The sequence below is a fragment of the Grammomys surdaster genome, unplaced genomic scaffold (assembly GCF_004785775.1).
Source record: "Grammomys surdaster isolate TR1022 unplaced genomic scaffold, NIH_TR_1.0 126028, whole genome shotgun sequence".
Classification (NCBI taxonomy): domain Eukaryota; kingdom Metazoa; phylum Chordata; class Mammalia; order Rodentia; family Muridae; genus Grammomys; species Grammomys surdaster.
The window spans coordinates 3,932,568-3,945,362 of NW_021620841.1; the positions used below are offsets into that span (position 1 = coordinate 3,932,568).

Genomic DNA, 12,795 nt, shown 5'->3' on the forward strand with positions numbered 1-12,795 from the left:
CTTCAGAATCACAATTATGTTTGAAAATTTGTAAGAGTGAGACAATAAAATGAATTAAAATAAGATAATACCATTGATTTTCTATTTGAATTGGGTGGTAGTCTTAACATAAAGGCATTTTTAGGAATTAGCAACTTCACAATCTTTTATGATTAAAAAAAATACATCCTTAGATACCCACTGGAGGAGGGTCTAATCAGTAATTCAGTGTGGATAGCTAGCTTTAATTTCCCTAATAGACTAACTTACCACATTCATACTGTGGGCAACAAGAAAGTGCACTATAGCCAATGATCAACTTCTGGCTACTTGTGCAGATCGGGATGGTCCTGTCACACAAAGTCATGTCACAGCCTAGAAATAAACAGCAGAGTGTTACAGTTCTACTGCGTGCAACTGGGGTCTTATGCTGCCAACTCACAGTGGACAACTGGCTCTGCCAAACATGTTCTCACTCTGCAGTGAAGCCCATAGTCCCGAACTTGGAGGTATATGGAAAGCACCAGCTCCAAGTATCCTCTGGAATTTTCTTGCATCCCTTATGGTCACAAGTCAAAGATTCAGAGTTCTGTCTTTTGTTCTAAGTTGCTGTGTATTATTAATATTTACTGGCAAGTTGTCTTTACATGTATTCACACAACTTGTTTTGGAAACATGTCATTTCTGGAAGTACTTCTTTGTTACCCTGACATGTTTTTCAGACTGAGTATCATGCCCATCTACATGGCTCTAGTTTACATACATACCACAGACTTTTTTAGAACAGCAGGTCAGCTTATCAACAATGCCTATGACCACTTCAGCTTCTCGTTCACAGATGGGAGAAGGTTCTTCATCACAGATAGGCTCTATAGGAATAATTCTTCCATCCTCCAAACATTTGTAGAGGGCACACTCATCGATGCCACCATTCCAAATCTCCCCAGCACTGCGCGGGTGATCCTCACTGTCAGTGCATACTTCAGAAAAAAACAGCAATGCTAATTCATTTACAACTGTGCACTAAAGCAAGCCAAGTCAGAGTGGTTTTTTTTGACAGTGACTTCATCCAACAAGTTATGAATCTATATTTTATCAGAGACTCTTTTTCTTTTTTCAGCTAATACATTGTATTTTTCTTTAACCGAAGTCCACAGAAAATATTACTATTTTTTCTATAACCTTCCTCAGTCAATTTCCTTACTGGCAGCCAAAATTTTGTTTCTGAAAGTGTCTTTATATTTCTAATCTTCCTGCCCTTCCATTTAATTATTAACAAAATTACTTTTCTTCTTGCCATAATTAAGATGCATGTGACTGACAAAATGCTGTGTTACAACTTCCAGAATTCTATGCTTTTTAAACTTGTCACAACCATGAAGATAATATGCTAAAATTAACTTGAACGTGAACTTAGAGTACTTAAGTGTTTTCCCCTACATCATAATGCTATCCACTACTTCCTGCATTCTCATTTTCCCAGGGCACTGAATGCACAAAATGCTTCTTTACAATTACATTTTGTCTCTCTGTTCTAAGCTTCAAGACTAAGTACCATTAATTTCTTCATTTTACTGATACATAGCCTCAGAGTCACAGACACAAAAGTGAATCTCTACACAAAATAATTAAACTGATCCCACAAAATACTTTAATTCTTTATAAACCTTGTTTTTCCTGGTTACTAATATACACACACATAGTGATTGAAGACCATCATCATAAAAGAGCCTAATATTAACTCCAACTGAAGTGACATTAAAAGCAAACTATGATTTTATTTCCTTTCAATGCCTAGGTCATCTTTGATGAATTTCCCTCAACATATCCTTTTAATATCTAAAACATATTATATGTGTGTGATTGCTGCATCACTGAGTAATCATTTTATGCTCTAGGCCTTACCACATTCTTGCTCTGGGATGCATAGAGTTTTATCTGGCCGGTGAAGAATGGTCCCATCCTTGCACACACAGTCTTCTCTCACGTTCAGACATGAGGAGTGTCCGTAGAACCATTTGTTGAGACACGTTCTTGCTTCACATGGTCTCACACAGGGCTGATATTCCTTTCCCTCTGGGCAGGTCAGAGCTGTAGATAATAAAGGACAAAACTGCTTAATAACCAAGGTAATCTATGTAAATTCTGGTTGAGAGAGGGGTCAGCCTGTTTTATAGAGAGAAATTCAACATGATTTAGTTTCTTTAAAAACTGTTTTTCATTTACTACATAAGCACAAATAAAGGCATCCTTCAAGTATTCAGAAAGTATTTAATGTTGCAGTAGAAAATATTTATTTAATTGATATCATATATATTCCATATATATATATATATATACATATATATATATTCCCAATTTTGTTTCTGAAAGTGTCTTTATATTTCTAATCTTCCTGCCCTTCCATTTAATTATTAACAAAATTACTTTTCTTCTTTCCATAATTAAGAAGCATATGCAATAAGACACATATATATATTGCATATATATGTGTGTATATAGATATACATATATATTCCCATTATTCAGTCCAAGTCACTTTCACACAAATGTAGCGTTAACTATTACAAAGTTGCTGCTCCATGCAGCCATAGGACATATTATTTCTCTACAGGATAAACACAGAAACACTCCTTAAATATGTAATTCAAACCAACTCCAAAAAAACAAACAAAAAAAAAAAACAAGAAAAAATGCTTCCTATAGAGGTTCAGTCATTTACTGCTGAACAGCTTCTAAATTATGTTTTAGAAAACTCTTGTCAATTTCCACTGTTCTTAAAAAGTCATACGGTTTAAAAATGAATGCTCAGCTTGTGGAAGATGATATAAGTGGGTATGATCTTAACGGCAGACAATCTCACAGTGTCTAATGAAACTGGAGACGGTAGAGATTCATCTTGAATCAGGAATGGAGAGTCCCCCGATAACACAGCAGACAAGAGAATGGCGCACAGAAACGGATTCCTTCTTATGTCTCATGCTCGGCGACACCACGTGCACCGTGTCGTTTTCCTTTCTTCTGCTCACTTTAGATTTACTAAGTTATTTTGTGACAAAAGATGAAAGGAAGAAAGGATTGTAAAGAGGATGTCATCCTATAATGGTTATAGGATGTGCTAATGGTCTCGCTGTGCTAGAGTTAACTCACGGCAGTAGTCAGGTGTGCGCCACTGAATGCAGATATCAAACTTGCTGCACAGGGCCACATATGCAGAGATTGCATCACATTCGTAGCTCCAGAAGTAGGTGTAGTTGATCCACATTTTTTCACAGAAGTCCCTTGGTGAGACCTAGAGATGTATTTTACCATATAATAAATTATGTCATTTTTTTACCTTCTCAAAGGCCCTGAGCTAACCCAAAACCATTTGACAAACCAGGGAGAGCATGTCTTTGAGTGCCAGGACATGGTTATGCAGAGGCAGGAAGATTGATGCAAGTTTGAGGCCAGCCTGGTCTACATAGCAACTCAAGTTAGCCAGGCCTATATAGTGATACTCTGCTTCAAAAAAAAAAGTTAAAATAATCAGAGTAGTAAATTAATGTCACTAAAGTTCCTCCTAAATCTCAATTTCTCAAAATAAACGTTTCTGCCATGGCAAATAAACTTTGAAAAAGAAAATGAACAGGATAATGGCTTAAAAATAGATTTGAGTAGTAAAAGGTGTATGTGTGTCTTGTTTTTATGTGCATGCATTTAAAATATTTAAACACTTCATGTTTACAGTTAGCCTAAATTTCGAAGTAAGCTGACCTCCAGAAAGACTACTTTTGTTCATAACTTTGACCACTTTGTGCATTCTCCCAGGGATCTCCTAGTCCAGGCTGACTACAGAGTCTGTCCATTTCTGTCTAGCACAGTCATGTACCTTGAGTTCCTTCCCAACTAAAACTTCCTCCCTCTTCTTCCTAGAATCCTCTGCACCTGTATCTAATGTTTCAAACTGCCTCAGTATTCTCCTGGCATAGACTTTTATACCAAATATTCTCTTATACACAATATTTTCTGTGTCTAGGTCTTTCTCTCTCCTCCCTATTTCTGGCTTCTTGTATTTCTGTACAGCTCAGATATGTACATCTCTCTGAAGGCTTTTCCAGGGCTGCAATCATATCTCTCTCCCTACCTTGTATTATAAGTGTCTGTTCACATAGTCTCCTCCCTTTAGATTTGTTGAAGGCCCAGGGAGGCCTTATTTGTGCATAGGCAGGATTCTAGCTCCATGCCTATTATATGCTAAAGTCACTAACCCCATTAAAAGGCTTACAAAATTCTGTACTAGTTTGTCCTTTTTCTTTAAAAAGAAATCTTTTTATTGACACGGCTCTCTTAAAATATTTACTAATTAGTTTAACTGAGAAATCAAGAGAGTGAGGAAAAAAGTCAATTAAGCTGAGGAAACAAAGGAACACAAAGATCAATTAAATTCACTAAGTGATGACCGTGTTAGAGGAATATACATCCTAGCATGTAGCATTATATGACTGGATTAAAACTTCAGTGCCTGAAATTCTACACGTGATTATCAAACACCATTGATCTCATTCTGCTAGAGAAATTTAATTTGGCGAAAATAATTCCATTTTTCTAACATTTATACAATTCTAACAAAACATAAAAAACACAATAATTATCTTTCGTGTTCCTACAAGTTCATAAAGAATTAGAGTCACCAAGTTTCTAACATATTGACAGAAGAATGGGAAAGAACTTATTCTGAGTAGAAGAATAGCATGGCACCAACAGGAGTCTATTGATATCTTTTTTATCTCATAAACTCTAATGCAATTGCTGTTGTTTCTGGCTGCCTTCGACTTACTTTGTCATGGCATGGAATGAAACCTTCTCTGTTCAACAACTCAATGCAATGGCTGCAGTCATACTCAGTACAGTTCCTCACAGGTCTTCTCATTGTCACTTCAAATGATTTCTCAATTTCCCAGCTCCCGATAAATAACTCTATGTCTTCCATGTTGGTAATGATGGTGCCATTCTGCATCCTGAGGTCATCGTCTGGATTGTCATTGCAAATTCCTTGAAAGGACATGTGGCTTTTAGATGGAAAAAAATTTCACTATCACCAATGACAGGCAATGCAACTAAGTAGGCTTAATATTTTCTTTTAAAAGAAAAGATGAATAGTTGATTTGAATGAGTTTACAAACACTGAATTTGTGTATCCTTTGACTTTAGCATTGAGAGAACCTCTAAATTTATGACTGTTTTTAATAAATCATATTGCTAATGAATTTGAAGAAAATCTTGTATATGAAGATTCTGTTCCTACAGTCTTTAAGTTAAAATAAATTATATACTTTCCAGAATAGTAAATATTTGATGAATGAACTCCATTCTTCCATTCTCCAAGGAAAACCTTGTCTAAGCATACTAAATTTTCCCTTTCAATAATTATTCTGTTATCTAGCTCATGATACAGCTCCAGGAATATGCTGTTATGGTGGTTACTGCTAACTGTTGACTTAACCGGATGTAGAATTATCTAGGAAACACCTTTTGAACACACCTTTCAGAGACTATCTAGCCTTTGTACATGTTTGTGAGAAAATACATGGCCTGGGTTTATTGATGTAGGAAGATCCACAGTAAATTTAAAGGCATTGTTCCATGTTCTTGGGTCCTAGACTAACTAAAAAGAACAAAAAAAAAAATGAACATGAGTATTCATCACTCTCTGCTTCCTGATTGTGATTATAGAGTAGTCAGGTGCTTCAAGCTTCTGTCATCTTGATTTTTCTGCTAAAATCTTCAACTGTGAATCAGAATAAATATTTCCCCTTAAGTTGCTTTTTTTTGATATTTTATAATAGCAATAGAAGAAAAAAACTAAGAGAATTTGGGTTGGTATAATCCCAATTGATAATACAGACATAAACAGTAAAAGCTGGTGGCAGTCACTTGAGGAGCAAAGATATATTCAATATTAGGATATCACTGTCAGCATTTGAACTAGGATTGGTGATTAGAGATAATCTTTCTTCCAAGTATTCTGATTTATTGGCATGCTATAGCCTTAAGATTATTTGAGGAAGGATAGACACATTAGTTTACTCTTCATCAGTGGATTGTAATCCCAAGCCAAGTGTAGAGAAATGACCCCAGGGCTCTGATTAAACTCCACCCAAATCCCACCCCACATTATTCTGTCAGTTTTCTTACGTCTCAGGACTTTATGTCATAAAACATGTAAATTAAACATTTTCTTTAAGTATCAAATTATAACTCCAAATCAGGACTATCAGCATGAATAAAGGTCACTGGCTTCTGTAGATAATACATCAAAGAAGTCTCTGATCTTTCTATTTCTCCATTTAATTAATTAATTAACTTACTTTAAACTCATTCCCTCCTCTGTTCGTTCTTTATGTCTAAATTTTTATAGTCAGTGATAGTGCTAAAGTATGTTTTTAGTTTCAAATACATTTCAAATTATTTTTAACTCTAGCCACCATGCAAAGGATTCACAATACAATATAGTCCATTCTAGAATCCTTTCAGTTTGGACCTCACTCTATCACTAGTTCCTTTAGCTGGCACTCAGACTAGCAGTCCTAATGAAATACTGAGATCACTTTAATTAACAGATATCTCTAACTACAGATACAATACAGTTAATAACTGGTTTGTGACTAGTACAAAGGTAACCCTACTCTCTTCTCTATATTGCTTATATAGAATCTAGTTAGCCAAATGACTAGTTTCCTAAGAACCGAATAGCATGAAGATCAAATAGAAACCAATCCACATACAAGAGGTGAATTGTATGAATAAATACAAGTTCCCAAATTTGGCTTTATCACTCAATAACTATTACTTATTTTTTATACTCAATAATAACTGTTCCTAGAATGATAAAATTATGTCACCATATAAGTTTGTGCTCTTTAACATATTCTCATTAGTCTAGGAAAATGTAAGTCCTACTTAGCAAATGTTAATGTGTATACAGTTCAAAAAATGTAATGTTGTATTTATATCACATTGCTGTGAAGAGTTGTTATGTTGGACTTTCAAAGAGACACCAGATCTATTTTCAGATTTTTGTTATATATCTGCAGATATGTCTAGTTTGACTTATAATTGCTTATGTGTGTGTTAAACTTTACAATAGTAAGTCTCTGAATGAACTGTACATATCATAATAAAACTAGTGTGAATATTTAGAACAGTGAACTCTTCCAAGTTTGCATATGCTTTATTCAGATTTCAGACATAAAACTGCAAGAAAAAAACAACTATATGTAAAGCCTTTAACCTTTTTGTATCTTATTTTTATCTTTATTTTTATAAATGAAGATAACCCTGGGACAAATTTTTTAATGAAGGCTATAATTAAGTAAATTAAAATATAACTAACAACTTATGAATGTTCAGTAAACATGAGTTAGTACAAGAACATAGTATAGAAAAATCCACAACAAATGTACATTTAAATAGAATATCTAACTTAAAATACTATTTCTTACTTCATTAGCCTTTGTTGAAAGTCCTTGCTTTCTAAAGTGCTCACATGTAGAATTAAAAATGAAAATTACATCTCAACCTGGGAAGTGGTCTATTTGGGTCCAAAACTATATAGTATAAAAAGGAAAATACGTTTAAAGAAATGAGATATTTTAAAATCAGTGCTCACCACAAAGCCCTTCTGTGTAAGATGACAAGTTAAACTGGGGGCCGAAGTGAATGTCTATGATTCCTGTAAGGTGAGCCCACTTTATGATTAAGCCAGCAGGAGTAGTAATCACATACATTGTTCCAGAATCTTCTATGAGCAGCTCATGACTTGAAAAGGGCAAAGGCACAACAATAGAATCCACATCCACCTAAAATAAGATATGTATAGCCCTTAGAATATTTCTTAAAATACAGAAGTTAAAATCAGGCTTTTATATAATGTCAGGAGGTTTTATATGTAAAATTTTACTTCTCTGCCATAAATAGTCTTCTGGTGTCTTCTAGTCTCTCTTGTTGACTCTTTACTATGCCTTGATATATTCAGTATTAACTCTTTGTATTTTATTTTTTTCTTGTAAAGTAATTTTGTTTTATATATTTGCTTTTGTTTGATTCCTTCAATAAATGGTGATCAGAACAATGTTTACTAGTACTAATTTAAGATAGAGAATTCTTTTTCTTCTAAATCAGGATTCAAGAGTAATGGTGTTCAAGAGAATCATCTATCAAACTTAATAAAGATTATGAATATCAGTGATTCTACTTCCTTGATTTTGTATAGATTCTGGGTTTACTCTTCAGCATGTCCACTTGATAATATTAATGTAGGCAGGCCAAGGAGATGATACTTAAAAAAAAAAAACAGTGGTTTGAGGTCATTATAGTGATATGAACTGTAAGCAACAACAGTTTTGGCAAAGTTACATCTCATCAATCTTCTGGTTCCTCATATTTGTAACCTGCTCTTGTGGCCTCTTCCAGGGTCACCTCTTGCACACAAGCCTGTTTGATCCTCTCTGTGTCATTTCCCTTCTTCATTTCTCTAATACATTACTCATAATTTTATCCTGTACCTTCTACTTTCCAACCACTAGTCATGCATGCAAAATCCACACAACTAGATATTAATTATGATCAGAATCAGTGTTAGTTCACCTTTATCACCTCTAAGAATAATTTTTTATGACTGGTTATTTGTTGAATAAATGACCAGCAATTGGATAAGAATGAGCTCAAATGGAGCAAAAAGCAATCCCCTCCACTCAAAAGCTCAAAATAATAGCACTGATTATATTTGAGGTTATTCTATCAATTTCAATCAAAATTAAATCATGCAAATGCCATCATCTAAAAATTAGAATATCTACATATTTTAGGTTTTAGTTAAACCCTATCTTATTTTATATTGATTTTAATATTAACTACACCCAAGAACCTATGGAACTGCGATGACTGAGTAATTGTATCTAGGAAGCAAGTTAATATACCATCCTTGTAAAGCAAAAACTTTATATATTTTCTCTTATTCTTTTGAGTGTCTCATTTAGACCTAAGTGATACATCTGACCAACAACTCAGCTTTACTTCTTAAACAGATTTTGGGGGGTTAGAAATCTTCCAATAAAACCACTCAATTCCTTTTGAGTATTTTATAATTTTGTTGTACACATATATAGTATCTTTCTGCTTTAGCAGTGGTGCCAATATTTCCAAACCAGCCAGTCAGCCTGCCCTTCTCCTGTGTTCTGCCATGGCAGGTTCTTTGCTACTGTTTCCTACAGTGTGGCCAACCCCTTTACATCTTTTCTCTTCATCTGACTTGAAACATGAACTCTGGAAGAAGAGACTTGGTGACTCACACATCATCTGAGAGTGTTGGCAGGTTTAACGTGGTCCTTTGTAAGTCTCATGGAGGATAAATACTATAAATGACTTCATATAAATGGAGGGAAAATATCAAACTATGAAACACATCTTCTAACTTTCCATGATAAGAATGTGTATCCATGTGAACAATAAATCTACACCGATACATTTAATTCCTTACTCTGTGGAAATGATTGTTTTGCATGATTTCCTATTCTAATTCTATCTAAGAACACTTTTATTGTATTTTCTTACCTTTCTTGCTACTCTGTTGATAAGTATTTTATGTATAGATGTTGTCACATTTAGCTTCTTAAAGCAAAGTCCTGAGATTCGTCCAAAAGAAGCCTTCATTTAGAAACAAATTAAAATTTTATGATGTTAAATTAAATAGTGTTAGTGATAAGCAAAATTATCTTACGAAATTATTTGCAAATACTCACTGGCTTTTTAAGGGCATGTCCATTCTGGGGAAAGAAAACATAAAGAAAGAAACAAATGTAAAGTAAACACATTAATTGTCCTTTAAAACTATCAGAGTTACATTATTAATCTATTATAATATTTTTACATGAAAAAATTCTTGGTTTCAATATTCAGGGAGCAATATTGGAAATCCTGGGTGTCACAATGTACATGAGCTACAGATTTAGGAAGAAGTGACAACTAGAAGGATTACAGCCTACCTGATTCATGGAACATTTGTCAATGTGAACAACCACAATTTCCCCGGGGATTCTTACTAAGATGTAAGAAGCCATGCTGGATAGTGCAGCATTGTTTCCATCAAATGTAATGATACTCAGCTCTGACAACATGGAGCACCGACCTAAAACAAAACGGTGTACAAGAGAGGCTGTTAAATTGCTATTTGAGTTTTTAAACTCATTTTTCTCTTCAAACTATACATACCTTCTTCCCAACTCCTCTCCTACTCTTCGATGTTTTTGATGGTTTATTGTATTGTTTGTGTGTGTGTGTGTGCTTATGTGTACACATCCATGCACAAGTGCATGTGTGGCCTGCTGCTTTTAATTGGGAATTGCTGTGTAAGCATGGACAGGGACTATTTCCTTGGGTGGGGATAATGTACAAGTGGCCACATTTCTGAGAAATATGACTTCCTCTTGTCTGTAACCTACAGCTCTGTGTGGAGAAGAAGATAAGAGAGGATGATGAGAGGGACTTTTAATTAAGGAACATTATATAGATATGTATAAAATTATTTTAAAAATACATCTTTAAAACATGAATTACCCAGACTTACTCTGGGAACTAGAAAGTCTAAAGACAGGATCTAGAACTCTGCTGTAGCAAGTCCTCCATGAGCTAATACTCGCTATAGGCAGGAGGCATGATTACTGCCAATTACAAGATCTATTTATTCTATTCATACAAGGCTCTGCCAACATGACTTCAAGATTTTGAATCTTTATAAGGCTCTCAATTCTACATTAGAAAATATATTAAAGGGTGCCTCCTTAAATTATATTTGGGGTGCGAGGGGAAAAAACATAAATCCTAGGTAGTGTCTGACAAAAGTGACTCAAAAAGGCATTATAGGAAGAACTTAATCATAGATCAGATGAAGAAATATCAAAAGCAATAGCTTGATCTGGTAACGCACACTCAGACAAAACAAAATAAAATAAAACATACAAAAACCTCAACACTCTTCTCTGATTCAGACATTGTTCACCAAATGAGAAATGCAAACTTACAGGGACACTCCCACTCAGGACAGCATATATCAGTGTTCACTTGAACAGGCCATCCTCGGAACCCACAGTCTGGCATTTCCAAGTCCTTCGGGCAATTCAGAGACCAGTTGTAAAAGGTCCACTCCATGTTAAGGCAGATATATTGGCTACAGTTATAAACAGGATCAAATTGTTGAGGCTGTCAATAAAAGAGCAAAATTAGTTAAGTTCCAAGAACCAAAAGGCTTTCATTTGAGCTTTAAATTTTGTATTCACATTGTTCTCATAAGTATACATTTTGTAAACCAAAACCATTTCAAAGATAATTAAAAATTTGTTTCAACTTTGTTGAAGCATTTCTACAATAATCAATATATGCCTAGGATTTGCTTTAACACTGGTGAGGTCACTTAAACAACAGTCTTTTCTAGATCATTTTACAAGCAGATTTCATCAAGTAAATGCCCATTGCTACCATGCGTGATAGCCTTGAGCTTAACATCACAGGAGAAAATTGACTGCCATAAGCTGTCTTCTGACCCACACACAAATACACACTCACACTCACACCCAGGCACAGACACATCCACTGTATATATCTCCACAGTAGTTTGCTATCTATGAAGGATCATAATTTTTATTCTTTCTTTTCTTTTCTCTTTTTTTTCTTTTTTTCTTTTTTGATGAAGGCTTGAAGGTAGCCCAGGCTTCCTTGAACTAAGTCTATACACAGATGAGGCTGGCCCTTAACACTTGATCCCCCTCCTCATATTCCACATGCTATGATTGCAGACATATGTCACCAGGCTGACTTTGGGAACCTCTGAGTTTGCTGAATTCATACTTGCAACGGCCTCAAATCTTCCCTTTGATCACACTCCCCCATTAACTCCACCCTTTCAGCTGTTCAACACAAAAGTCTTAAAACTCTTGATAATTCTATTATTCACATCTCATGTCTAATTCCTCCCAAAGTGGGAGACCTCTGCCTTTCAAAGAGATCCCGTGTTCAGTCATTCGCCAACATCTCCACCCCCCCACCCTTGTCTAGGCTACCATCTGCTTGTGCCTGAGATGCTAGCTAGCTCTGTTGCCCTTTACTGTCCTTTATACTCCACAGGTAAGACAACACCAACCAGATTTTGAAACAGTTTGGAAGATATAATTTTTTTTCAAGTTGCTTCTCTCTGATGTTTTGTTTTCTTTTTTTTTATTGGATATATTTATTTACATTTCAGATGTTATCCCCTTTCCACATTGCCCCCAGCCAGAAATCCCTTATCCCATCCTGCTCCTTCTGCATCTATGAGGGTGTGCCCCTCCCACTCACCCACTCCCACTTCCCCACCCTCAAATTCCCCCACAATGGGGCATCCAGCCTTCAGGGGACCAAGGAACTCCTCTCCCACCGATGCCCGACAATTATGCTTATGAGCCTCCATTCCCTTCCTATGTCACTTAGAAGGAAACCACAGACTTTATAAGAATCTTAACTAATCACTTTACTTCCTGCTTTGTTCTTCCCCTGCTCAATGCTCTCTTAGTCATGCCTTAACTCTGTCATTATGCTAGACACAGTTTAACCTCAGGATCTTTTAGGTTCTGTGGATGACATCTGAACACTATGCTTAGCTAGCCGTATGTGGTGCTTGACAAGAGCTGGATGAATAAGTAACTAACAAGAATGTGGGGCAACTGAGAAGTAAGGCACCGTATTCTCATCTCACCTGAAAAATACTAGTTCTGTGGGTCAACAGTTTTATCTATTTTGGTTATG

At 35.3% G+C, this 12,795-nt stretch overlaps 1 protein-coding gene across 1 annotated transcript in view; it reads right to left on the reverse strand.

Moving 5' to 3' along the window:
* Window positions 1-12,795, reverse strand: part of Otogl (otogelin like) — a 143,043-nt gene that overhangs the window by 16,659 nt on the left and 113,589 nt on the right. The window contains exons 38-47 of the mRNA XM_028754595.1: window positions 11,040-11,217; window positions 10,005-10,147; window positions 9,762-9,785; window positions 9,574-9,666; window positions 7,631-7,820; window positions 4,799-5,013; window positions 3,130-3,271; window positions 1,885-2,070; window positions 747-959; window positions 250-354 (exon numbers count right to left, since the gene is read on the reverse strand). Of these exons, the coding sequence (XP_028610428.1) occupies window positions 250-354; window positions 747-959; window positions 1,885-2,070; window positions 3,130-3,271; window positions 4,799-5,013; window positions 7,631-7,820; window positions 9,574-9,666; window positions 9,762-9,785; window positions 10,005-10,147; window positions 11,040-11,217 (1,489 nt within the window). The remainder of the gene's footprint in view (window positions 1-249; window positions 355-746; window positions 960-1,884; window positions 2,071-3,129; window positions 3,272-4,798; window positions 5,014-7,630; window positions 7,821-9,573; window positions 9,667-9,761; window positions 9,786-10,004; window positions 10,148-11,039; window positions 11,218-12,795) is intronic.